This window comes from Loxodonta africana, chromosome 9 (assembly GCF_030014295.1).
Source record: "Loxodonta africana isolate mLoxAfr1 chromosome 9, mLoxAfr1.hap2, whole genome shotgun sequence".
Lineage (NCBI taxonomy): Eukaryota > Metazoa > Chordata > Mammalia > Proboscidea > Elephantidae > Loxodonta > Loxodonta africana.
The window spans coordinates 65,309,855-65,337,589 of record NC_087350.1 but is presented as its reverse complement, the minus strand read 5'-3'; the positions used below and the strand labels follow the sequence as shown (position 1 = coordinate 65,337,589).

General features: G+C 41.5%; 1 protein-coding gene across 5 annotated transcripts in view; it reads right to left on the bottom strand.

Moving 5' to 3' along the window:
* SUSD1 (sushi domain containing 1) overlaps positions 1-27,735 on the bottom strand; it is a 223,587-nt gene that overhangs the window by 98,112 nt on the left and 97,740 nt on the right. For 3 of the 5 annotated variants that reach the window (XR_010323050.1, XM_064291611.1, XM_010587741.2), the window contains exons 11-15: positions 24,688-24,779; positions 23,320-23,506; positions 10,041-10,137; positions 5,553-5,811; positions 2,215-2,254 (exon numbers count right to left, since the gene is read on the bottom strand). Coding sequence is in view for 2 of the 5 variants with exons in the window: in XM_064291611.1 (XP_064147681.1) it covers positions 2,215-2,254; positions 5,553-5,811; positions 10,041-10,137; positions 23,320-23,506; positions 24,688-24,779 (675 nt within the window). In the remaining 3 variants the exon portion in view is untranslated. The remainder of the gene's footprint in view (positions 1-2,214; positions 2,255-5,552; positions 5,812-10,040; positions 10,138-23,319; positions 23,507-24,687; positions 24,780-27,735) is intronic. The other 2 variants (XR_010323052.1, XR_010323051.1) reach the window with 1 other exon arrangement.

Here is a 27,735-nt window from a genome sequence, read left to right as displayed (position 1 = left end):
ATGGAAGGAGTTAAGCTGATAATGGGGGGCTAACCGCAGACTTTAGCCTGTTGCTAGGACTCACAAGTCACAAGTGAAAGATTTCTCGTATTAGCTACAAACTAATGGAATTCCTGGGAATCAAATCCACTGGCTGGCTGCCTATGGTTTTAAGAGATGTACTGCCAGGGAAATCCCAAGCCTGGCAAACAAGGACCTGTGATTGCTCAACCCTTAAGGCAATTCCCCAGCCTGGATGGCTCTGCCAATGTCAAGTAGAAGGCTTAAACTGTTCGGCACTCCAAAGAGACCCCTCTCACTGTATTTCTTAGATATGGTTTTGGAGGATAATGGACAAGGGATAGACCCCAAGGCAGCCAAATTGACTGACTAAGTGATCCCCTATGCTGCAGGCCAGCTAGAATGCTTGCTTTTCCTGTCCAGCAGGCTGTGGTCATTGTTATGGGCCTGTGGCCACTGCATATGGCTTTCCCTTTTCCATCTCTCTAAATGAGATCATTTATTTTCCAGTTTTCTCTTTGATATTAAATGTGGTTTGGGAATGGTTAAATTTGCTGTTTAGTCATAGGTTGCCGAACAGATCATGAGAAACACATCTGGATCTGATCAAGAGGAACATATCATCCCCAGAAATTCTGGTTTTGAAGCTGGATGCAGTAACAGAACTGCCTTTGAAGTGTCTTCCACTGGGGTTCAATTTTTTATTGTACCTGGGATAGTTCCATTATCTTAATGGAGGATGTTTTTCTTACTATCACATGCGTATGTGCGTACACAGGCTGAGCTGCCAAATAGTGGAAGGTAATGGACTTCGGTAGCCTTGTTTTGGTTCGCCAACATGTCTCCTGCACCCCTTTTACTGATGAGGATCTTGCTTCCTCTCAGTGCAACCATGGTGGGGCTGTCAATCACATTGCTGTGCCCTTGACCAGCTATACAAGTAACCACAAGACCCAAGGTGGCCGATTAGAGTACCCTATTCCCTATTAACACTGATTCACCCAAGAATGGCCACTTAATCTAGGAAGTAAGAATCCTTCCCTGAATCGAAAAACTTTCTGTTCCCACTAGTTACGGATTCAATGGTGTCCCCCCAAAATACATATTGTAAATCCTAACCCCTATATCAGTGGTTATAATCCCATTTTGGAATGGGTTTTTTTTGTTACATTAGTGGACAGGACAGTGTAGGGTATATCTAGAGTCAATCTCTTTTGAGATATAAAAGAGATTTCACAAGGAAGTGAGGAGGCAGAGATGGGGGAAGAAAGATGCCAAGCCACATGAAGATCACCCAGGAGCAGAAGCTAAAAGAGGCAAGGCTCCTCCTCCAGAGCTGAGAGAGAAAAAGCCTTCCTCTAGAGCCTGCACCCTGAATTTGGACTTCTAGCCTCCTAAATTGTGAGAAAATTAATTTCTGTTTGTTAAAGCCACGCATTTGTGGTATTTCTGTCATAGCAACACTAGATGACTAAGGTACCACTGGACTTGCTAAGCTGGCGCAGCTGGTGCCTGCCCCCCCCCACCACATTTTTTCTAGTAGAAAAAAGTGAGGCCGATTGACAGAGAAAACAGGGGGAGCCCTACTCATGGTGTTGAGTTTCAAGTTCCAGTTCCTGGAGTCCTGGTGGTATGGCTCTTTTTTTGATTCCATAGCCTCTACTTCCATCACCACCACCCCATCCTTTCCAGCTATTGCTTTGAACTGGTTTGGTCCAGGTCAGCCCCCTGCTGAGAATTCACCTTTCCACCCCAGATATACGGAATCTGAATCTACATTTTAACAAGAGCTTATGTATAAACAACAATCACCTGGAGATCTTGTTAAAATGCAAATTCTCAGCAGGGGGGTGATCTGGACTGAACTGGTTTGAAGCGCTGCTTTTTGCTTAAAAAAAAAAAAAAAACTTAAGCTAGTACCAATTGGGAGCCCAGGTGGTGCAGTGGTTAAGTGATACAGCTGCTAACCAAAAGGTCTGCAGTTAAAAGCCACCAGCTGCTTCTTTGAAACCTTATGAGGCAGTTCTACTCTGTCCTCTGGGGTCGCTATGGGTTGGAATTGACTTGACAGCAACAGATTTGGTTTGGTTTAGTATGAGTTGGGTTTCTGTCACTTGTGACAATTTAAAAAGATATCTCATTAACATAAGTTCAATGCTGCAGACTGGACAGGAAGAAATAAAGACAACATTCTTAGGCAGAAAATGGCTTTACCTTTCACCTGAGCCCAAACTGCACAGGAGTATCTTCTCACCTATAAAGGAAAACATACCAACACGTTTAACTTGGCAAAACATGGTGTTAGTTTAAATAACACAATTTTAGCCCTTCGAATTTCAGCTTTTTTCTCTCTTAATTTGAACTAGACAATTATTAAGGTCCTATTTAGCTCTAGGAACCCCTGGTGGTGTAGTGGTTAAGTGCTATGGCTGCTAACCAAAGGGTCAGCAGTTTGAATCTGCCAGGCGCTTCTTGGAAACTCTATGGGGCAGGTCCACTCTGTCCTATAGGGTCGCTATGAGTCGGAATCAACTCGATGGCACTGGGTTTTGGTTTGGATCTAGCTCTAACATCTTATGATTCATACCCAGTGTTCAAGGACAGTGGGAACAGAACAGCCATCCTAAGGACCACTTCCTATTGCTTTCCACTATCTCAGAAAACACATGCTGTGAGTAAACAAAAGGAGTAGCTGTAAGTTTTGATTTTCTTTGCCAGTTCTGAGCATTGACTTTCTGGAGAACTACTTTGAAAAGGACTCTGAGGTTCAGCAAGGAGTGATGCATGCTATAAGCAAGGCTATGAGATCTGGATGACAAGAACATGGCAAACTCAGTTACCCAAATTACAGCCAAAAACCAATAAGAAAGCAAAAGGAGCGTATATAAAATCTCATCCATGGTAGAGGAGACCCACAAACTTGATTGAAAATAAAACACCTTCTATTCTTCTCCACCCCCACCTTTATTATGTGCATATTATTCTGTTAGGAAATTGTAGATTATTGTATATGATGAGATTCAATAAGATACTCCCTAGAGGAAGCTGAATAGCTGTTGCCTTCCAGTCAATTCTGGAGGATATCACAGCAATGCTATAGGATAGAGTAGAACTGCCCCATAGGGTTTCCAAGGCTGTAATCTTTATGGAAGCAGACTGCTACTTCTTTCTCCTACAGAATAGCTGGTGAGTTTGAACCACCAACCTTTTGGTTAGCAGCACAGCACTTAACCACTGTGCCACCAGGGCTTCAGATATTTAATTTTAGAGGAGGAGTTGTAAAATAATTAGAAATGGATTTGGGAAGATTAAGCTTGGGGTTGTATGCATGATGAGTTTGACAGGAAGACTATTTAAAAATTTTTTTTTTTTTTTTTTACTATTTAAGAGGTATTGAAATAGGGAAAAGGGACCCAGACCAGAGCAGAGGCCAGGGTCTTCAAAGAAGAGATTGTAAGTGACTATAAAGGAAAACTCCATGGGTCTGAAGATGGGAGAGGGACTGAGCCAGAATAACTGGTAGAATGATAGTGGTTCCTACTCGAAATCAAATCCCCATTGGTATCTGCGGTTCCAAAAGGCAATTCCACTCAAGAAATTACAACTCAGGATCCCAGAACCTCATAGCAAGTCTACCCTAGTGAAAACCCGACCAATTTTTAGCCTCTCCCAATTGAGCAGCTCATTAGAGCAGAGTCATCTGAAGGCCAATAGGAAGAACATCTGGGCAGGCTGAGCCCAGGCCTCAGGCGCAAGCAATGAGAAACCCATGGGATTATTCAACTGTCCCTTTTTGGCTTTCTAGATGGAAAGCTTGTACCAAATGGTCACCTATCACCTGAATCAGCATCACTTCAAAATCTGTGTCCTAACAATGGAACAAACATAAGGTGAGACAGGAGATAACTTTTCTAGTAAATTTGTCACTTGTGAATCTTCCAACTGTGCTATTCTTCCCTGTACCCCCACCCCCCCGCCTTTGACGTACAATTTTTATAGAATCCACTATTATGGAAAAGGCCTAGAAACAACAAGAATCAGCAATAAATCACCACTGTAACACTAATATATGTATATAAACCCACAGGGGAAGTAATTGCAATTCAAATATAAAGTCCAAGTATAAATTTTTCAAAGCCCCTTCATCTCCTTCAGTATCCCAAAGAACAAGCACATGTTCTGCTCAGCTATATGATAAAGAGGTATCAATGACATCACAGGAAAGTTACCTATAAACTAGACTTATTATCCTAAGGTTCAACGTCATTCCCTCCCAGACTAAAACCTTAATCTGGGACAGCAGCTCTCTGAGCAATCTCTAAATTGTACTCTTGCTGTACTGCCAGTGCTAGGTCTAAGGGGAGAAACTCCAAGCCATGCTTTCGAGGTAATTTTCTAGCAAGAAGTCCTTCTCTATGTTATAAAACCTTTTGAACAAGTTCAGGGCAATATATTCTGGGCTTGAACTTTCTAGTTCTTAATTCCTACATTATTGTCACAAAACACTACCAGGTCTCTTTTGCTACTTAGGCACATTCTTAAAAGTAACCATTGGTTTTATGTCAAGCATGATGATGGCACATTAGATTTAGGTCCAGTGTATCTCAATTTTAAATATGTGATAAACCTTACACTGAAGATGGCTACATAGTTTTTCCTTAAATTCACCAGTCAAGAGATGTTTTAATATAAATATAATTTTTCTAGTGCCCATTAACGACCCATATAAATTCAGGGTTGTCCTAAGGCAGCCATCACAGTGATTTTTCCAGAAGATCTTCCATCCCTGGCTGACTGATCCAGCTCTTGCTAGTCTACTTGTCCAGCTCATTATATTTACTCATTATCTGATGAACATTTAGTTCTGTGTCTCATGAAGGAGCCCTGGTTGCACAGTAGCTCGGCTACTAACCAAAAGGTCGGCAATTCAAATTCACCAGCTGCTCCTTGGAAACACTATGGGGCAGTCCTAAGGGTCCTATAGGGTCACTATGAGTAGGAATTGACTCGACGGCAACAGGTTATATCTCATGAAAGAACTACCCCTGGAAGAACCACAGCCCTTCTAAGGCCAGGGCAGAGGGGAGTGTGGCCTATGCTATAGTCAAGGATGTGCTATGAATAGAAGGTAGGGCAGTGCTGTGCTTAGTCTACCCCTCCCTTCTGCTTCCTAGGAGAATGACGGAAGGCAGCAACCTGGCAGGGGTACGGGGAAGTTGACAGAGTTCTAGGTGTTCCTCTCTAATGCAGGTTTTAGCAGCGCCATAAAATGAGGGCATTCTGTGAAGCTTAAGAGGAAGACCTGAAATCAGGTCAGTCCAAACACAGGTCTAACAATGTCCCCCAGGAAGTTCAGAATATCTACCAACATTAAACATTTCACCTGCCCATTCTTCATAAATGAAATTATTCAACATTAAGAGTAATAAACACATTTTCATGGTTATTGCACACAATGTCTAATTGCAAATAGTGGGGAAGCAAATGTTCAAACATTTAAATTTCATGTCAAAAAGAAAATAGAGTTCACGAGTGCTTTTAAAGATATTTACCTTATTCCATTCACTTGTGATTCGTAATATGATACAGTAATTGTTTCCTATTTTCAAGGGTGCATTATAATATTTCCCATAGTACAGCCTGTCTCCAATAGGTATCTCAATGGTATCATCCGGAACATCTTTGGCCAGTAGTTCTGCAGTCACGTATCCATCAGCATCAGTGGCATTGCTAAAAAACGAGGCAGCCCCTTCGGAATCACAAGGAAATGTGCTTTGAAAAGCCAGTGGAAGCACTAGCACCTGATACGAACTAGAAGAAAAAAGAAAAATGTCTATTTGTTGCTTGTCTGGAAAGAATCATTTTTTTTTTCCATATTTATTGAGCATCTTCAATGAGATAAGCACTTTTCTAGGTACTGGGAACACAATACTGGACAAGAAAAAGTCCCTGCCTATGTGGGATTTATAGTCTGACAGCTGTAACAGTCAAGGGATTCTTCTTCACTTCTTACCTACGGTGTTATTTAGTACCAGGTGACATTGCATAAGGGACCTCTCCAAGCTCAAGCTGCAGATGGACGCCAATGCATCCCCTTCAGCTGGGAAAAGTTGCTGCATGTGTGGCTACCCTATGTCTATGTGGCATAAAGTTAATCTAATCAGTGATTTTCACATGGTCAGATAAAGCCTGGCTGTGGAAGGGCTTTAGCAGTCACATGAAGGCAGACTGTGTGCAAGAGCTAATGTGGTAAGTTTGCAAAAAGGCCCCCGTCAATCACATGGGCCCCCGAAAAAAGAACTCATGTGATTTACATTTCCTCCAGTTCACAGACTGATACCAAGGTTCACATGAAAAGAAAAACAAGGAGTGCAAAGTCACTATGCCTTAATCTGGTTTGACAACACCCTGAAACAGCCAGCAAGGTAAAATGTCATATGGTCGTTGTGGAACTGTTCCCAAAACGTAGACATAGAAACACACTAACAATCAGGTGTCATTTTTGTTGTGTTTTATTGTGGTTTATCCCACCAACTAGAAAACCTTCCATCAAAGAAAATAAGAATTAAAATGCAATGAAAAGAAATCATGCCTTCCTTTCCCTTGCCATCTATTCAGCACTTGTCTCCTGCCACTTGCACAGTAAGTGAACGTCAGCTTTCTCTATCAGATCTGATAGCAGGGTCTTCAGTGATTTACTCTTGTATCCTTGCACCATTCTTTGGCTATGACTGGCTCTCCATTAAAGTTTCTCGAGTTCAAATTTCGGTAAAGAGGGAAAGCATGTATCAGCATCGAATACGATCAGGGTAATTTCCAAAACTCATTATGCCACTTAATTCTATTTTGCTGGGAAACTTGAATCTTCCTGCTCCACACTCCTAATGCCCCATCTCCTGCTTCCTAACAGCTCACAATCACTAGGTTAAGTAGCGAGAAGCCTACACCCCTAGCAAGTGTTAGGTCAAGGAAGCTCTCCACTTTTCAGGCTCCCAAACACCAGGGATACGAGCAGGAAATGCAGGGGTCTCCCAGGTGTCTTGGGGGCCCTGATTTCCACAAAATTTGGGTTCACTTTCAGCAAAGGCCTTTCTACAAAAGGGACAAAGTAAAGCCTGCAGAGCGACAAGTGGTCACCACCAGGACCAGCAAACATTTACTGAGTATACCCAGTGCCTGCAAGGGAGCACCTGTAACCACAAACTGCCTAGAAACCAGGACTTCAAACTGGTTCATCCAGTTCAACCCCCTGCTGAAAATCTGCATTTCTAACAAGGTTCCAGGAAGTTATACATAAGAATCACCTGGGAATCTTGTTAAACTGTAGATTCTAATTTAGTACATCTGGAGTGGAAATGCAAATTTTTAACAGAACTTGTTAGAAATGCAAATTATTAGCAAGGGTTCGAACTGGGTCCAATGATTTCGGAGCCCTATTAGAAACCTGAAGACACACTCATGAGCCATGGCCTGAGGTAGGGAAGTCAATGTTGCAGCAGGTCCATGCTGTCTATGGGCATACCTACCAATCCTGCTCATCTTTCCATGCCAGGTGGTGGTGTTCAAGGCTCCCCTGAACCCCTTGGCTTCTGCACTTTGCCTGCTGGAGGCACCATCCAAGGGACATAAAGTAGTTAGCCCAATTAGCCTGATCATAATCACCCATGTTGCTTGAGGAATTCTACAAATCCTCAGACCCCATCCCAGACCTGCCAAATTGAAATCTCCAGGAGTAGAGTCCTGGAATTTGTTTTGCTGATAAAGCACAGGCGATTCCTATAATTTGGCAAGTGTGGGAGACCCTAGCATTAAGGGAGGCAAGCAATAGTCTGTCTCATTTGCCTATGATCAGCAAGTGCAGAAAGGGGGCCTGGGTCTCAGGGCCCCTTCTCTACCATGAGCCTCCATCCACTGCCCTCATCTTTGCAGCACAACAACGCACAAAGTAGCCAAGCTCAAATCAGGTAGTCAGGGCCAGGAAACATTACTCGCCTGCTGGTAGTTAGCCCTGATGACATTAGGGAAGCAGTTGTGGCTGTTTGGAACATTACTGTTCTGGAAGGCCTTCTCACCTCTTTCTCACCACCACCCTCCCTTGAATGACTCACAGATCTCCACTTCCTGTTTTGGAGGCCTTGGCCAGCACACAGCCATAAGAGTAGACGGTCATTTGGCTTTTCTTTTTGCCTTATGTAATCATTTGGCTTAAATAGCACTTTTGCTCTTACAAATTTTCTCAGGCAGTGATGCTGTACCTTCTGTTCTCCGTATAGTAACAGAATTACAAGCCTTCCAGTAACTTATCAGGACTCAAAAAATGTAGCAATTTATTCAACGCCCATTCCTGGAAAACCCTTTGGGCTTTTACTCAACTTAAACTAATGAAAAAGCAGAACAAACCTAAGTTTAATTATAAATGGACACATAGATGATATCCCCAGACTTCCTTTTATAATTTTATAATATCTCATATTTTTACCTTGATTGTACTGAAGGATCATTAGACTGAATGGTCGAGAACGACATAAGGCAATGGAAATTAAGTCAAGAGACTGTCATCTACCGGACCTGTTCCCATGAGCAAGCTGCTCATCTCTCCGGGCAAGCCTTAACCTTCCTCTCTAAAACAGGGATAATTTTACTTTCCTAAACCTATGATGACTTTTGTGAATAAAATGCTTAACTGAACACAACGTATTCCTCCAAAGGAGATAAATTAATTTCACCCGAATACTATCTGAAACAATGAGCTCAAACGTAGTAATGATTGTGAGGATGGTGCAGGACCAGGCAGTGTTTCATTCTGTTGTACACAGGGTCGCTATGAGTCAGAACCGACTCAACGGCACCGAACAACAACAATACTATCTGGAATCCAGAAGCAGTCATTAACTGAACTGTCTTGCCCATAATTCATACATGAATGAATAAAAAGAACTGTCCAAATGACCCTTTCAGAAACCACTACACCCACCCCATATCATATGTTGTCTTTTGTAAGTGGAACGATGCTCCTGACCTACCATCACTAGAGGATCTACTTGGAGCTGTGCCTGCCAAGGATAATGCCTAACGTGTCTTAGACACTCAGGTAATGCCTGTCTGATGACCAAATGAACGGACTTAAGTTCTTTTTTGTCTGAAAATGTCTTATTTCACTTTAATTTTTTCTTTAAATTTTATTGTGGTAAAATACATATAACAATACATTTGCCATTTTAACCATTTTTGTGTATACAATTCAGTAACATTAATTATATTTATCATGTTGTACAGCCATTACCACTATCCATTTCCAATTTTTTTCATCTTCCTTAACATAAATTCAGCATTCCTTGACAATAAGTCCTCACTTCCCCCTCCCACCCACCCCTGGTAACTACCAGTAAACTTTGGTCTCCATATACTTGCCTATTCTAGATATTTCATATAAGTGGGATCGTATATGTCCTTTTCTGTCTGATTTATTTCACTCAGCATAATGTTTTTAAGATTCATCCATGTGGTAGCATGTATTAGAACTTCATTATTTTTTATGGCTGAATAATATTCCATTGTATGGTTGGCTTAATTTCTTCAGTTACGCTGCCTAAATGTCTCTCTCTGATCCCTCAGAAATCTCTCTATTCATTTGGAAGGGTGCTGGTTGGGATTAGAGGCCCAGTCAGTGCCCCAGGACACAAAAAAGGCCTTGACTACACTGAGTCCCTGGGTGGCACAAATGGTTAACTCGGCCACTACCTGGAAAGTTGGTGGTTTGAATCCACCTAGAGGTGCCTCAGAAGAAAGGCCTGGCAATCTACTTCCAAAAGATCACAGTCATTGACAACCCTATGGAGTATAGTTCTACGCTAAAACACATGATGGGGTCACCAGAATTGACTGGACACAACTGGTTTGGTTTTTGTCTTTTTTTTTTTTTTTTACCACATCACTCCAACTACCTGAGTGCGGTAGCCCACGCAGATGTCTCTTCCTCACTCAAACCAAAGATCCCAAAAAATTCTATGGGTATCACTGGGCAAAGGACAGCTACCGACCTGATAGGTCCATTTTTCTCCTTGGCTTTCCTTAGTTTCAGGGGTGGTACAGGCCGTCCATGTACTATGAAAAATTCCACTTCTGGAAGGGGAGGCTCTGAAAGCATGTTAAAAAGAAGAAAAGGGAATGGTCAGAACAAGTAAAAGCACAGAGAAAACAGTCTCATGGGGGCCATAAACAGGAAAGCTTTAATGTAAGAAGTGGGGTTTTAAACTGGTTTGGTCTGGTTCAAACCCCTGCTGAGAATTTGCATTTCCACCCCAGATATACTGAATCAGAACCCACATTTTAACAAGATCCCCCGTGATTCTTCTGTATAAATTCAGTATCACCTGGGGATATTCTTAAAACGTAGGTTCTGATTCAGTATATCTGGGGTGGAAATGCAAATTCTCAGCAGCAGGTCCAACTAGACCGAACGGGTTCGAAGCCCTGGTTGGGCCCGCCACTAGAAGAGCCAAGTTTGGGGCCTAGGTCAATTGACTCCAATGTCAGCTTTGCCACACTACCATGTTATGACATTGCTTGTATTCATTTTGCCTGAGAAAAAACTACAGCCTAAAACTGAAAACCTAGAATTATGATTTCCTGAAAGAATAAGGGATCCCATGCTGCTATCCCTAGAGATCATAAGGAACAGAGGTTGAGAGGTGCAGAGATGGAAAAGACCAAGCCTCCCTTAATTAACAGGTGTTCAAAGGGAAGAAATGAGTAGAGACTCAAGAAAGACCCCAGGAAGAGAGGCTGCAGAACGAGTTTAGTGCCTGCCCAGCTCTAGTACACAGGAAACACTATTCAGGGGACCATGACTGAGTCAGGGTCTGTAATACTGTTCCTCATGAGCCAAGAGGTAGCAACAAAAAACAGAAGACAAGGCACTGTCTCTATGTCAGGGCTGGAGAAGGGAGCTGCTGAGTGAATAGGAAGCTGAAGGAGGATAAGCCTGGAAGAGACCAGGTATAGTTGTAAACCTGTAATTGCAGAACTCTCAGAAGACAGGATCCCCTGCGCCTGAGATTCTCCAGTCTGTATATGTCCTTTTATACATTACATACTTCATATATTTATTTTATGTGCTCAGAATCCCTTTTTCTATGAGGAATGGCCCTCCCCTGTCCCATAAAGTTCTTATGAGGCTGTCATCCACAGTGCTCCAAAGCCCTTCTGGCCACAGGCCCTGTAGATGATCATGGATCGGCAACAATGGGCTCAAGCATAACAACGATTGTAAGGATGGCGCAGGACCGGGCAGTGTTTCGTTCTGTTGTACACAGGGTTGCTATGAGTCGGAACTGACTCGATGGCACTTAACAACAACAATAACAACATCAAGTGTGTTATCATATATCCCCACTCAACGCACATTGAATAGCCCCCTCTATGCAGCAGGTACCCTGCTAGGCTGAGGGGGAAAAAGCCATGGAAGACATGGTTTCTGCATTTCAGGAGCTCAAAGTCTCATAGATGAAACAGTTATAACAGGTGGTGCTTAGAGCTATAAAGAAGTTATACAGAGGGTGCTGTGGGAGAGCAGAGGGGGAACACCTGACCAAGGGCAGGGGGACGAGCCCACCCAATACAGAAACACACATATGCAGAGGCACAAGCTAAAAGAGAGGGAGTGAGCAGTGACAGAACTACAAGTGGTTCATTATGGCTGAAATGCTGAGTTCTGGCAGGGTAGAGGCAGGCAGTGAGGTTACAGGGGTAGGTCATATATGAGGTCCCGGAAATCATGAGTCATTTAGAGAGTTTCAGCCAACTTGTATTTTAGAAATACAATTTAGATTGCTGATTGGGGGATGAATTGGAAAAAGGCAAGAGCACAGGTTGTCCAATAATCTAGGTAGAAGTGCCTATGGTCTGAAGCAAGTGATGACACTGAGAGGGGAGAAGAGGGGACAGATGGAAGAGATACTCAGGAGAGAGTTGGACAGAACATGGCAGGAGGGAAGAAAGGGGAAGGAATCTGGGCTCCTGGTGTGAGCAACTGAGTCAATGGTGATGTCATTCATGAAGGTCCAGAGTCACTCTGGACCTGTTCAGTTTGAAGTGCTTGCGGAACTAACCAGCAGGCAGTTAGAAATACAGGTCCAGAGTCTAGGAGCAATCTCTGTTGTGGTGATATGGGCGGCTCATAGGTAGGAATGGGTATTGATATCCAGAGGGATAGTACAGATGCACCGAGAAGACACGAGTGCCACGGGTAGACCACTGGGAGACCCAGGCATTTCATACCAGGTGGAAGAATGAGAGTCCTCTACAGCTCTGCTGTTAGTTGCTGTTGAGTCGATCTCAACTCATGGCGACCCCATGTGTACAGAGCAGAACTGCTCCACAGGGTTTTCAAGGCTGTGACCTTTTGGAAACAGACTGCCAGACCTGTCTCCCAAGGCATCTCTGGGTGGGTTTGAACCAGCATCCTTTGAGGTAGTAGTCAGAAGCTTAACAGTTTGTATCACCTAGGGACTCCACAGCTTTTGTTAAACAATGTTAAATCTAGAATTTCTTCCAAAGTCACCCAGATATGGTCATGTAGATTATGCTTTTCATATACCTGTGGGATTACCTGGGAGCCTAAAAGGTCACCTGATACAGACCCAGCTTATCAAAGAATCAAAAACAGTCAAGGCCTTCCACGGAGGAGTTAAAAGTCTACACTGTCAAGAGGTATCCAAAAGGAGAGATTCCAGAGCCCACAAAACTGACACACCCAAGAATGTCAACCAGATAGGTTTCTGAAGCAGTGATGGGGGAGAGGAGGAAGCTAGTTTGAAAAGCCCCTTCCTTGTCCCCCAGGGGTATGTGCCCCTTCCATTGTTAAAAACTACTACACTTCACGCTGTCACTGAAATGCCCTTGCATTTGTGATCATATTATCACAGTATAATCAGTGTTTTTAATCACACATTTCCTGTTTTCAGCCCAGAAGGAGATTAACTGGTCACTCTATTCTGTGTGAGAACCCTCCTCAGGCTCTCTTAAATTACTCCTCTGTTTACTCTTCTCTGAGATTAATAATTCTAGCTTGTCTAATCTCTTGGCTACCCTTTTAAACCACCCAGTTTCTCCTAGCCCTTGGTAACAGCAGAACAAAGCACTCGCTCAGCTCCAAGAAGGCGGACCCACCGAACAGCGCGGGAAGGCTGCCCCTGGCCCTTTGCAAGTTAGTATCATTCTGCAGGTCTCGGTGTGCCACTATCATCCTGATGATTCAAACAACACATGACTTCTGGATGGTTTTATGTTCTGCTTGTCTAAGGCCTCCTGATGGTTCAAACAACATGTGACCTCTGGATGGCTCTGCTCTGCTTGTGTAAGACCTTTTCCACCTTATATTTTAAACAGTCTACTTTTTCTCTCTAATGTACATGCCTGAAACTCATTAGGCTGGTTCTTAATCACATTTTGAGGTTAAATAAGCTTACATTCTAGGCATTTTTTTCAAGGTGCTCTTTCCTGTCTCCCAAGCTGCTGTCCTTAGCAAATCCGTTCTCCTTTCCACTAGCCTCATTACAGATTTAAACCCAATCAGACCCAAGACAAGAAAGAGGTCATGTCCAGCTAGGAAATGTATGTGGTCCGGTCACCCTGAGATGGAAGAGGACCCAGAAGGGAGACCCTTAGTACCATTTCTAGGTGTTGACACTATCCATGGCTGTGCTAGAACCAAAACCAAACCAGACCAAACCCATTGCTGTTGAGTCAATTCTGACTCATAGTGACCCTATAGCACAGAGTAGAACTACCCCATAGGGTTTCCAAGAAGCAGCTAGTGGATTCAAACTGCTGACCTTTCGGTTAGCAATCGTAGCTCTTAACCACTGCTAGAAGCAAAGGACAAAGGAAAACGCTGAGGGCTACCATGTAAGAAAACTTGGAGAAGTAAGGAGAAAAGTAGTATAGGAGAATGTGCCCTACAAACTATTAAATATTATAAAATTACAATAATTGTAAGGGGCGGGTGCAGAACAGGCAAAGCAATGGAACAGCTAGGCAGTCTAGAAATGGACCCAAATAAATGCATTAGAATATAGTATGTGACAAGGGTAGTATTTCAAAAGGTGATGGGAAACTGGCTTATCATTTAGAGAAAATGTGCCATGTAAATTTAGCCTCAGAATCCCTGGGAGGTGCAAATGTTTAGGGCACTCAGATGCTAACCAAAAGGCTGGAGATTCGAGTCTAACCGGAGATGCCTTGGAAAAAAGCCTGGTGATCTACTTCCAAAAAATTAGCCACTGAAAGTGCTATGGAGAACAGCTCTACTCTGATACACATGGGGTCACCGCGAGTCAGAACCAATGTGACATCAACTGTTTTTGTTTTGTTTTTTTAATTATTTAGTCTCATACCATACATATATCAAAACAAATTCCAAATGGGTCTAAGTTTTAAATGTAAAAATCAAAACTATCAAAGAAGCATGCAAAATATCAGAGAATAAGAACTGATCTGATTTCAGGGTGGGAAAGGCTTTTTGGGACCTTCCATGACAACAGAGGCAGAAATTATAAAACTAAAAAAAAAAAAAAAATAGAATTGATTACTTGAAATTTTAAAATACCTAATGCCAAAAAATATATCAAAACAAGAAAATGAAAGAGTAAATAACCTGGGGGGAAATTTTATAATTATGTATAACAAAAGATTAATATCACTAATGTAGACAAACTATTAAAATCAATAAGAAAAACGAGGTAGTGTAAATATGAATGAGTGAAAATTCCTTTATCTAAAATGCACCAAACGATCATGGATGGTGCAAGCAGTTTGTGATCGACTGCTAACCTAAAGGTTGGCAGTTCAAAACCACCCAGCAATTCTGCAGAAGAAAGGCCTGGCAATCAGCTTTCATAAAGATTATAGCCAAGAAAACCCTTTAAAGCAGTTCTACTCTGTAACACATGGGGTCACCATGAGTTGGCAAAACAACAGCAACAAAACCAACCAAAATGAATAAAAAGAACCAAAAGCAGAGCAAAATTTTATCTGCACTAAAACTAAACAAACATGAACCTTGTGCTAGAAACTTCAAGTAAACACGAGGAATTAAAATACAACTCCACTGCCTGAGTCTGGTACAATGCAACTTTTCTGAAATTTCTGTAATAGGTAGTAAGGAGAAAAATGAAGGCATCATGATGGTTCTTTCCATATCCTCAGGCACCTACCCAGATACACCCAAATCATGATAAATTGAAATTGGTGGTAACAGAAAAAAATGGTAGCTTACATTATAAATAATCAGATATCCCAAGGCTAGATAGATCTCCACCATCAATACAGTTATGAGACTGTGACGACCCAGGGAGAAGGGACAATTTTCTTTCCATTTTTAAATCCCCTCAGCCAGGGGTGGATTATCCAATGGGCAAGGTAAGCACAGTACTTATCTTGCTTACCAGACCATCTGTATGAACAATGTAACACTTTTTCAGCACATCAAAGACTCTGCTTCTAGCTATGGCTAGCATCTATCTCTCTCTCAACCCCACAGCACCTTCCTACAGAATCAAAACCTCTTTTCAAATTCACAATCCCTGACAGGGAGGATTACCCAGTAAGCAAGGGCTTACTTATGCTTACTTATAAATCTGTAGTGAACAATTTCACATGGGTTTCACCACATCTTCAATTAAAGACATGGTGAAACCCATGTGAAATTGTTCGTACAGATGATCTGGTAAGCAAGGTAAGCACTGTGCTTGCCTTGCCGATTGGATAATCCGCTCCTGCCCTCAGCATTTAGTACAGGTCTTTGTATCTAACTAATCAACAAACAGTTGTTGAATTGTTAAGGTTCAACATGCCCCTCACCCCTCCGCTACACATAGAAACCCTGGTTTTTAGGCTTCTGATTTAAGGAAACCTTGCTGTTCATGTTTTATAAAGGCTAAAGCTAATACAAGAAAATAACATATCCAGCCCCTTTCCACCAAGGCATATCATCTTGTCTCAGTGGGACCTAAGCTGGGATTCTGTGAGAGGAGTTGAAAGACACTTATCCCCACACATTGAGAAAGTAGTTTGGAGATTTCTGGAGAAGACAAATAGGCTGACCATGGAGGTAGGAAATGCCTTATGTGCCCCCCGCCCCCCGCTAGCCTGTCCTAATGTTGTTCTTGCTGTTGTTGTGTACTGCGAGTCGATTCTGACTCATAGCGACATACAGGACAGAATAGAACTGCCCTGCAGGGCTTCCTAGGCTGAAATCTTCATGGAAGCAGAGCTCCAGGTCTTTTCTCCTGCGGAGCCGCTTGTGGGCTCAAGTTGGTGAGCCCTTAACCACCGTACCACCAGGATCTCCAGATATCGAAGAATCGGTGCCCTTGAAAGGTTTTGAGAGGCTCTAGACAAAGTAGAAAACAGTTGGGGAGGGCCAGTCCCTCTCCTGACCTCTGCCCCACGATCTGGTGCAACTTCAGCCTCCTGGGGAGCAGGGGGCGTCCAGGAATAAGTGCGGTGTTGGGTCCAGCCAGAGAGGATGGTACTCTCACTGAGGGCACAGGAGTGCAGTGTCCTCGGATGGCTCGTGGATAGCCAACCATGGAAGCGAAGCCTAAGGCAGAAGATCAAGACAACTTGGTCCTTTCTGAGAACACCAGTAGTAAGAAAGGAGGTGCTGGAGGCAGGGACTGGGGTCCCTAGTCATGAAGGGGGAATCAGAGCTGTCCAGATTGGATCCCGCTATTCAAGTGGCAGTCTAACAATGCCTGGGGCATACCTGTGCTTTCAGTTCTTCTAATCTGAAAAAGTACTTTCTTTTCTTCTTATTATGAATACAGCTGTTGTTGCATGCTGTCAAGTCGATTCCAACTTCTAGCAACCCTATAGGACAGGAAGAACTGCTGCGTAGGGTTTCCTAGGCTGTAATCTTAGAGATGGGAAATTTCCCATAGAAGTTGCCTGTCTTCATACTGAAAGTTGACATGGAAAGGAATGGTGTCCTTTACATCTTTTTTACCCCCTTTTCTCCTCTAGCATTTTTGGTTCCATAATAAAACTCCAACCTCAAATGATGACCATGTTTGGTAGTATTAAGTGGCCTGGTTTATCTTTACAGTCATGCATGAATTTGCTTTCTTTTTCTCTCTTTCTTTCTCTTCCCCTGTTATGGATTAAATTGTGTCCCCAAAAAACATGAGTCAACTTGGCTAGGCCATGATTCTCAGTATTGTGTGATCATCCACCATTTTGTCATCTTATGTGATTTTCCTGTGTGTTATAAATCCTACCTCTATGATGTTAATGAGGCAGGATTAGAGGCAGTTATGTTAATGAGGCAGGACTCAATCTATAACGTTAGGTTGTACCTTGAGTTAATCTCTTTTGAAATACAAAATTGAGAACCAAGCAGTGAGATAGGGGAACCTCATACCACAAAGAAGGAAGAACCAGGAGGAGAGTGTGTCCTTTGACCTGGGGTCCCTGTGCTGAGAAGCACCTAGACCAGAGGAAGATCGATCACAAGGACTTCCCCAGAGCTGACAGAGACAGAAAGCCTTTCCCTGGAGCTGGCACCTTGAATTTGGACTTCTAGCTTCCTAGACTGTGAGAAAATAAATTTCTCTTTGTTAAAGTCATCCACTTGTGGTATTTCTGTTATAGCAGCATTAGGTAACTAAAGCATCTCCCCCTCTTTCCCTCTCTGGTGTTTTCCCTCTCCCTATGAGAAGAAACTTTTGCCCTGAAGATTTTAGATTGATGCTAGAAAATAGCATAATCAATGTCTGAAAGCTCTTCTGGCTCTTTGGAGACTACATCAAGGATGAAATAGTTTGTTCTTCACCCTGTTGTAAAGGGGATGTGAATGGTGGGATTATTCTGAAGAATGCAAATCACTGAGCACCTGAGGAAGCACAGTAACCAAGAGTAAAACGCCATACACGGGAGCTCCAGCCACGCCCCCCCCGCCCCCTCTTGCCAGCACCCTCTTCCTGGCTTTCATTGAAACACTTGCCTCTGTCCCTCAACATTCTTAGGACTTTCACTTTCCTCTGAGGTCAGCAATGTATTTAAAGCACTTGTTTCATTCTGTTCCCATCAGTAAGATTTAGTTTAACATAAGACAGTCAGAAGGGAAATTCCATTCACTTTTCTTCTGGGAAATCAACTACTGCGTTTTCCAAGCCCAAATCCCTAACCTAACATTTCTTGAAAAATTTAAAAGTTCATGATTTTACTGAAACAAAGTCACATCTAAGGCAACCAGGCATATCTCTTCACATCAACATATGAAGTTCCCTTTTTTTCCGTCTTTTATATAATGGGGGTGCTTGGGGTTTTCTTTTTAAACTCTTTCATAAGATCTTAAAAACTTACTCATGCTTTTTTAAAGTTTGAATTTCTTTAAAATAGGGTAGAGTTAGGAGTCCTGGTGGTGCTATGGTTAAAGCACTCAGCTGCTAACTGAAAGGTTGGCAGTTCCAACACACCAGCCTCTCTACAGGAGAAAGATGTGGCAGTCTGTTTCGGTAAAGATTTCAGACTTGGAAACCCTATGAGGCAGTTCTACTCTGTCATACAGGATTGCTATAAGTCAGAATAGACTTGATGGCGGTGGGTTTGGTTTTTTGGTTGGTCGTTGTTAGGTGCCATCAAGTTGGTTCCAACTCATAGCAACCCTATGTACAACAGAACGAAACACTGCCGAGTCCTGCTCCATTCTCACAATTGTGCTATGTTTGAATCCATTGTTGCAGCCACTGTGTCAGTCTAGCTCCTTGAGGGTCTTCCCCTTTTTCACTGGCCCTCTATCAAGCATGATGTCCTTCTCCAAGGGCTGGTTCCTCTTGATAACATGTCCAAAGTATGTGAGATGTAGTCTTGCCATCCTCACTTCTAAGGAGCATTCTGGCTGTATTTCTTCCAAGACAGGTTTGCTTATTCTTCTGGAAGTTCATGGTATATTCAACGTTCTTCACCAACACCATAATTCAAAGGCATCAATTCTTCTTTGGTCTTCTTTATTCATTGTCCAGCTTTTGCATACATATGAGGCTACTGAAAATACCATGCCTTGGGTCAGGTACACCTTAGTCCTCAAAGTGACATCTTTGATTTTCGACACTTGAAAAGAGGTCTTTTGCAGCACATTTGCCCAACGCAGTACATCATTTGATTTCTTGACTTCTGCTTTCATGGGTGTTGATTGTGGATCCAAGTAAAACGAAATCCTTGCAAACGTCAATCTTTTCTCTGTTTGTCATGATATTGCTTACTAGTCCAGTTGCGAGGATTTTTGCTTTCTTTATGTTGAAGTGTAATCCATACTGAAGGCTTTAGTCTTTGATCATCATTAGTAAGTGCTTCAAGTCCTCTTCACTTTCAGTGAGGTTGTATCATCTGAATATTGCAGGTTGTTAATGAGTCTTCCTTCAATCCTGAAGCCATGTTCTTCTTCATATAGTTTAGCTTCTTGGATTATTTGCTCAGCATACATATTGAATAAGTATGGTGAAAGGATGCAACCCTGAAGCACACTTTTAAACTATGCAGTATCCCCTTGTTCTGTTTGAATGACTGCCTCTTGGTCTATGCAGAGGTTCCTCAGGTACACAATTAAGTGTTCTGGCATTCCCATTCTTTGCAGTGTTATCCATAATTTGTTATGATCCACACAGTCAAATGCCTTTGCATAGTCAATAAAACACAAGTAAACTCTTTCTGGTATTTTCTGCTTTCGGCCAAGATCCATCTGACATCAGCGATGATATCCCTCATTACAAGTCCTCTTCTGAATCTGGCTTGAATTTCTGGCAGTTCCCTGTCGATACGCTGCTGCAACTGCTTTTGAATTATCTTCAGCAAAATTTTACTTGCGTGTGATGTTAATAATATTGTTCAATAACTTTCACATTCTGTTGAATCACCACTCTTCGGAATGGGCACAAATATGTATCTTTTCCAATCGGTTGGCGAGGTAGCTGTCTTCCACATTTCTTGGCAGAGATGAGTGAGCACCTGCAGTGTTGCATCCATTTGTTGAAACATCTCGATTGGTGTTCCATCAATTCCTGGAGCATTGTTTTTTCCTAATGCCTTCAGTGCAGCTTGGACTTCTTCCTTTATTACTATCGGTTCTTGATCATATGCTACCTCCTAAAATGGTTGAATGTCGACCAGTTCTTTTTGGTACAGTGAATCTGTATATTCCTTCCATCTTCTTTTGATGCTTCCTACATTGTTCGATATTTGGCCCATAGAATCCTTCAATATTTCAACTTGAGGCTTGAATTTTTTCTTCAGTTTTTTCAGCTTGAAAAATGCTGAGGCTTTTTTTCCCTTTTGGCTTTCTAAGTCCAGTTCTTTGCACATTTTGTTATGACTTTATTTTGTCTTCTTGAGCCACCCTTTGAAATCTTCTGTTTGGCTCTTTTACTTCATTATTTCCTCCATTCACTTTAGCTACTCTGTGGAAACCCTGGTGGTATAGTGGTTAAGTGCTACGGATGCTAACCAAAGAGTCAGCAGTTCGAATCTGCCAGGCACTCCTTGGAAACTCTATGGGGCAGTTCTACTCTGTCCTATAGGGTTGCTATGAGTCGGAATCGACTCGACGCATTGGGTTCGGTTTTTTTTTTTCTTTCTTTAGCTATGCTATGTTTAAGAGCAAGTTTCAGGGTCTCCTCTGACATCCATTTAGGTCTTTTTTTTTCTCTCCTGTCTTTTTAATGACCTTTGCTTTCTTTGTGTATGATATCCTTGATGTCATCCCACAACTCATCTGGTCTTTGGTCATTAGTGTTCAGTGTGTCAAATCTGTTCTTGAGATGGTCTCTAAATTCAGGTGGGACATACTCAAGGTCGTATTTTGGCTCTCATGGACTTGTTTTAACTTTCTTCAGTTTAAACTTGAACTTGCAGATGAGTAATTGATGGTCTGATCTGCAGTCATCCTCTGGCCTTGTTCTGACTGATGATATTGAGCTTCTCCATCAGCTCTTCCCTCAGAGGTAGTTGATTTGATTCCTGTGTATTCCATCTAGTGAGGTCATACATATAGTCACTGTTTGTGTTGTTGAAAAAAAGGATATTTGCAATGAAGATGTCATTGGTCTTGCAAAATTCTATCATGCTATCTATGGCATCATGTCTATCACCAAGGCTGTATTTTCCAACCACCAATCCTTCTTCTTTGTTCCCAACTTTCACATTCCAATCACCAGTAATTATCAATGCATTCTGATTGCATGTTTGATTAATTTCAGATAGGAGATGTTGGTTAAAATCTTCAACTTCTTCATCTTTGGCATTAGTTGTTAGTTGGTTAGAGTTAGAAAACACAGTCATGGTCTCAATGAATTAAACAGCTTCAAGGTCTCAATGACCTTAAACAGCTCAACAGTGTCCCCTGGTGGCCATAAGCACAGATACAGGCAACTCAAGCTACTAGGGCTGTATTTAGTCTAGAGAACAAGGTTAGTGTCTCATGAAGATGAAACCTCCCTTATATATATATATGTAAAGCACTCATTTGAATAAGAAATGAAAGTCATTCAAACATGGCAAAGACCAAAGAAGAGGATGAATAGCTATTTATTTTAATAAAATCGAAAGTCCAAATTGAACATTAATTACTTCTCCCTCCAACCTAAAACTTAGTGAACTCTTTTTTATCTTAGGCCTTTCTCCTTTTTTTTTTTTTTTAATCTGTATCCTGTATTTTTTTTTTTTATTGTGCTTTAAGTGAAAGTTTACAAATAAAGTCAGTCTCTCATATAAAAATTTATATACACCTAGTTGCTCTCCCCCTAATGAGACAGCACGCTCCTTCTCTCCACTCCCTATTTTCATGTCCATTAGACCAGCTTCTGACCCCCTCTGCCCTCTCATCTCCCCTCCAGACAGGAGCTACCCACATAGTCTCATGTGTCTACTTGATCCAAGAAGCTCACTCCTCACCAGTATCATTATCTATCTTATAGTCCAGTCCAATCCCTGTCTGAAGAGTTGGCTTGGGAATGGTTCCTGTCTTGGGCTAACAGAAGGTCTGGGGACCATGATCTCAGGGGTCCTTCTAGTCTCAGTCAGACCATTAAGTCTGGTCTTTCTATGAGAATTTGAGGTCTGCATCCCATTTTTATCCCACTGCTCTCCTGCTCCCTCAGGGGTTCTCTGTTGTGTTCCCTGTTAGGGCAGTCATCCGTTGTAGCCAGGTACAATCTATTTTTTCTGGTCTCAGGCTTAGGTCTTAGGCCCTTCTTGACTAACCATAATCTTAATATCAGTATCATTCACTGGCTACTTATGGCTTGGCCCCCTTATTCATTCACTCAAAAAAAACTTTATTTTTGTGCTGTCAGTATTGTTCTCACACATGGGGGATTCAATGTAGAACACAGAAACAAAAAAATGTACCTTTGAGGAGCTCAAATTCTAGTAGGAGAGAAAGAAAATTTAAAAAATAGACAACAAAAACACAATTTCAGAAAGCAAGTCCTATGAAGAAATTCAAGCAGAGTAGGTGGATAGAGAGTGATAGGGTGGAGATTGGGAGAATATTTTTGAAAGGATGGAGAGGGACAGTCTCTCTAAGATGATGACATTTGCATGGAGACCTGAAGGATTATAAGGCAGCCAGCCATCTGGAGAGAGTGTCCCAAGAAGAGGAAACAGTAAGTGGAAAAGCCCCAATGCAAAAAAAAAGTTTAGTAAGAGATTTGGGGGAAGTCCTCACCTAATTACTTCTAATTTCTCAGTGAAAGAAGAAGCAAAAGAGTATTAGCTTGGAGTATATGTGGTGGAGTGGGGGGAGGGGGGAGAGTCACTTATTTGAGGAAGGAGGAAAAAATAAATACAATTGAGTTTACTAGGGCACTAAATGGGGTCATCATGAGTCAGAATCAACTTGAAGGTAACAGGTTTGGTGTGCTGTTGTTTTAATAGTGAGTCTGCCAGTCATTTCCCCCTGAGAGTAACCTACTCTTTATTTGCAAGAGAATGCCAATTACATATGTTACTGACAAAGAAATAATAACAGGTTTTTTTTTTTTTTTTTTTTGACGTATGAAATACTTCAAAGTTTTCAGACATCTGGAAGGAATTTAATCGACCTTTAATCAATGCTAACATTTTGCTTCAGAAATCTTTTTAAGAAATAAAACATTACAGTCCCAGCTGCAGGCCTCTTAGCACCCCTTTTCAAATCCATTTCCTTCCTCCTCTCTCTTAAAGTTCATTATATAAAGGTAGAAAGAATGTTCCTCTTTATCCTGGCCTATCAACAGCTCTGTGGTGACTTCCTTCATCCAAATGCTGTTATTCAAGATTTACCTGTTATCTGGGTTGTCAGGGAGATGGCCACAGGAAGTTTAGAAGACAAAGCCAGGACGCTGACATTGTAGTTGGTACCTGGATGCAGGTCCAAGCACATCTGAGGGGCCTGGCTGCTGGTAGTGATATTAAAGACCATTTCCTGGGCAAATTCCTTCTGATACCATCTCTGGCCCCAAATGTGGAACTGAAACAAACAAACAAAAAAGCTTACAGGGTGAATCGCTGGCCTTTAATAGCTCTGAATGTTGCCCGCTACCCACTCTCGCTCGCGCTTTCTCTTCTTCACTTTTTTGACTCCAACGCTTCTTCAGAAAGTGAAAAGAAACAGTAAGCAAATATTAGACTTGTAACATCAATATTGTAGTTACGATATGGTTAGTATAATAAATATATTTTTAAATTAAAATGCACAAAAGGCACAAATTTATCTTTCTTGTCCTCACATGTACAGTGCACATGCCAAGGAGAAAAATTGTTGGCAAAACTGCAGAGGCAAGACCGAAAATATTTCCTAGAAAGAAAATGAAAACTCCATACTATCCTTATACCCTTATTCGGATCCAAAGCAGGATCTAAATAAGGATATAATGGTACCCCTAACTGATCCAGAGCATAATTGAAAGAAGCCCTGGTGAAGCAATGGTTAAACACTCAGCTGCTAACCAAAAGGTTGGTGGTTTGAACCCACCCAGCAGCTCTGTGGGAGAAAGAACTGGTGATCTGCTCCCATAAAGATTGCAGCCAAGAAAACCCTATGGGGTAGTTCTACTCTGTCACATGGGGTTGCTATGAGTCAATTGACCTGACAGCACCTAATGACAACAATAAGTCTGGTAAAACCTAGAAAGCATTTTTTTTTCTCTGCTGCTCCCTTCTGGGGTTCCATCCTGGGTCCACCGGTACACTTTTTTCTGCAACATCCTAGCACCTAGGCCAAGAGATTATCTTTTCATCCTACTTAATTTCTTCTAGTAGCAGCATGTCCCGTGGTCTTTCTTTTTGTGACTCACAGCCATTTCTAGCTTTAGAAGGTCTCCTTGACTCTCTAGGTAACACATTCAGAGACACTGGTGTAGACAGACACACATGCATACGCCATAGAATTCCTTCCACATATACTGCCTGAACATCGGCTCTGTACCAGGCCATGGAAACTCTTAGGGCTTTCTCATCTCTCCTCATAGTCTATGTCTTCAAATATGCAGTAGAAGTGGCACTTTTCTTGTTTCTTATTGTGACTGTCACTGAAAATTTTCTACTGATAAGGTACAGTTTTATAAGTCGATTTTTAGGTTTGTTGATATTTTTTAAACCTCCCACACAAAACCAACATTTATATAAATAAGTCAACTTTCAGAAACTTACTAAATACATCTCCTCTATGTCAGCTGTCTTGATATTTCTCCATTTCAAGCAGGTTTCATTAAATACTGAAATGTTAACGATGGTCTGTTTCACTGTAAGGAAGAAAACAATGAGAAATTAATTGATACCCCAGGCAAAAATAAAAAATACTGCCTTTTAATTCAACCAGTTCCCAAGGCTATGCATTTGCATGGGATGAGTTCAGCAGAATTTTAATTCAGAAATTAGTGGTAGCAGTCCAAGAAACACCACTTGTATATTTAGGTAAACTCAGTACCGAAGAAAAATATAAGATTAGAAGATATCCAATCAGTGGACTTGTCTTAAAATAGATCTATTCACTGCAAACTCCCTTAATTCACTATGCTAAAATAACAACTGCTTAGACACCCTCATTTACATAAAAAAGCATCAGTTTGAAGCTCTGAGCTGAGAACATTTCAGCAGAGAATTGCTCCCTCAGGAGCTGAAAAAGGCTATCTCCAGCTGCCAGGCTTTTTTATGATTAAAAAGCTGCAGGGGGCAGTGGATCCTTCCTTTGAGTTTGGGCTTGCTCATCTCTTAGTATCAAAAAAGCATTTCTTGGCCTCTGCTCAGTTTCATGGTGACTACTTATTTAAAACTCTGATATCAGAGGTTACCTCTTTCAATAATGACCTGTCACTAAACTGCAAATAATACAGCAGATTTGTCAAGAAGTTCCATAGGAAACTTGTGATAATGAATTAGTAATACAGACAATTTCCAAAGCACCTGAAAAAAAGAGAGTACCATGATTTTATTGTATAGCCCCCTGGGCTGACAGGTTCCTGTGACAAGTAAAGGTATGAAGCTAGGTGGGGTAGCATAACTCCACTACTGGGTGGAGAAGATAGTTTTAGGGATTAGTAGTTGAGGTCCAAGAAATGTCATATCTATGAAACCTCCAAAAACAAATAACTCTAATACTACTTAAACAGTTCCAAATCATACAGAAAGGTGGAAAGTTTCCAAACTCATTCAACATGACTAGATAAACCACAATGCTCAAACTGTACAAGGATGGCACAACCAATCACTAAGCACACTATGCCTATTTCGCTAATTACTGTTGTGGCGTTGAGTTGTTTCCCACTCATAGTGACCCTGTGTACAACAGAACAAAATGCTGCCTGGTCATGTGCCATCCTCACAGTCATTGCTATGTTTAAATCCGTTGTTGCAGCCACTGTGTCAATCCTTCTTGTTGAAGATTTTCCTCTTTTTCACTGACCCTCTACCTTATCAAGCATCACGTCCTTCTCCAGGTACTGGTCCCTCCTCATAACATGTCCAAAGGACATGAGACAAAGTCTGGCCATCCTGGTTTCCAAGGAGTATTCTGACATAGTGGTTAAGAGCTTGGGTTGCTGAACAAAAAGTCAGCAGTTCAAATCCACCAGGCACTCCTTGGAAACCTTTTAGGGCAGTTCTACCCTGTACTATAGGGTCGCTATGAGTCGGAATCAACTCAACGGCAATGGGTTTGGGGTTTTTTTTTTGGTTATTCTGACTGTACTTCGTGGGATTTGTTTTCTTGGTTGGAGGTTTAGGGTCATGGTTTCATGGAACATCTCAGTTAATTGGACTAGTAATGTGTTTAGTGATTCTGTTCTACCTCCTAGTTCATCGCATAGTGCCTGGGGTCTTAAGAGCTTGCAAGCTGCTATTCAAGGCACGGCAACTGGTCTCTGTTAACCTGGAACAACAGAGGAAGAAGGGGAGTTAGGGATAGAAGGAGGATACGGAATGTGTGGCTAACTGATTCTGTTCTACCTCCCTTACCATAAGACAAGAAGAACTGGAGGTGCCTGGCTACCATTACTGAACATTTTCATCAAAGATTCCACAGAAGAATCCTGATCAAAAGGGGGACAATGCAGAACAGAATTTAAAATTATCATGGATTCTACACTTTCTGGAGCCATGGACCATGGAAGAACCCCTGAAATTATTCGCCTAAAATAATCTTTAAACCTTAAACTAAAAATATCCCCTAAAGTCATCTTAAAACCAAGCAGTAGTAGTTTAGCTTAATTAGTAAAAAAAGAAAGGCCTGCCTTGAGCATTATGTTTTTTTATGAGCTATTTATATGGTATCAAATTGATAACTGCAACTCGAAAGATTAGATAGGAATCTTGCGGGGGGGCAGTGAATTTATGTTAATAAGGGAGGAACAATTCAGAAAAGGAGGATGAGAATGGTTGTACAACTTTAAGAATGTAATTAATATCACTAAATTGTACATGTAGAAACTGATGAATTGGTATATGTTTTGCTCTGTATATTCTCAACAACAAAATAAATAAAATTTAGAAAAAAAAACCCACATGGTTACTTTCATAATCATAATAGTAGATACACATAACATACATTCCTGATTTAAAATCTTATTAAGCTAGGCCTTAATCTGATAGAAACATATTAATTTGAGTGTTTATGAGAAACTGCCATACTTAATGGTAAAACAATGTAGTGATTTTTAGTAAGACCAATACAAGGATGCATGGTCTCATAGCTATTATCTAATATTAGTTAAGAGATTCTAGACAAGAAAAAAAATGAGCTGTAAATATCAGGAAGAAAGGGAACACAATGTAACTGCCAGTAAATCTGAGAGAATCAACTGAAAAAGAAACATGAAATTGCTTGAACCATTAGAAAAGCAGATAGAAATAATAGAAGTTTGATAAAGTTCAACAAATTCAAGAACAACATACAAAAACATAGTTTTCTATATATCTACAAGAAGTGTGGTAGGCTGAATAATGGCCCCCCAGTGAGGTCCATGACCTAGTCCCCAGAACCTATGAATATGCTACTTTACATGGCAGAAGGACTTTAAATTAAGGATCTTCAGGTGTGGAGATTATCCTGAATTATCCAGAGGAGCCCAATGTGATCACAAGGGTCCTTACAAAAAAGAGGGAGACAAAAAAATCAGGGTTAGAGAGAAAGGATATAAGGACAGAAGCAGAGGTTAAGTTGATGGACTTTGAAGATGGAGGAAGGTGCCATGAGCCAAGGAA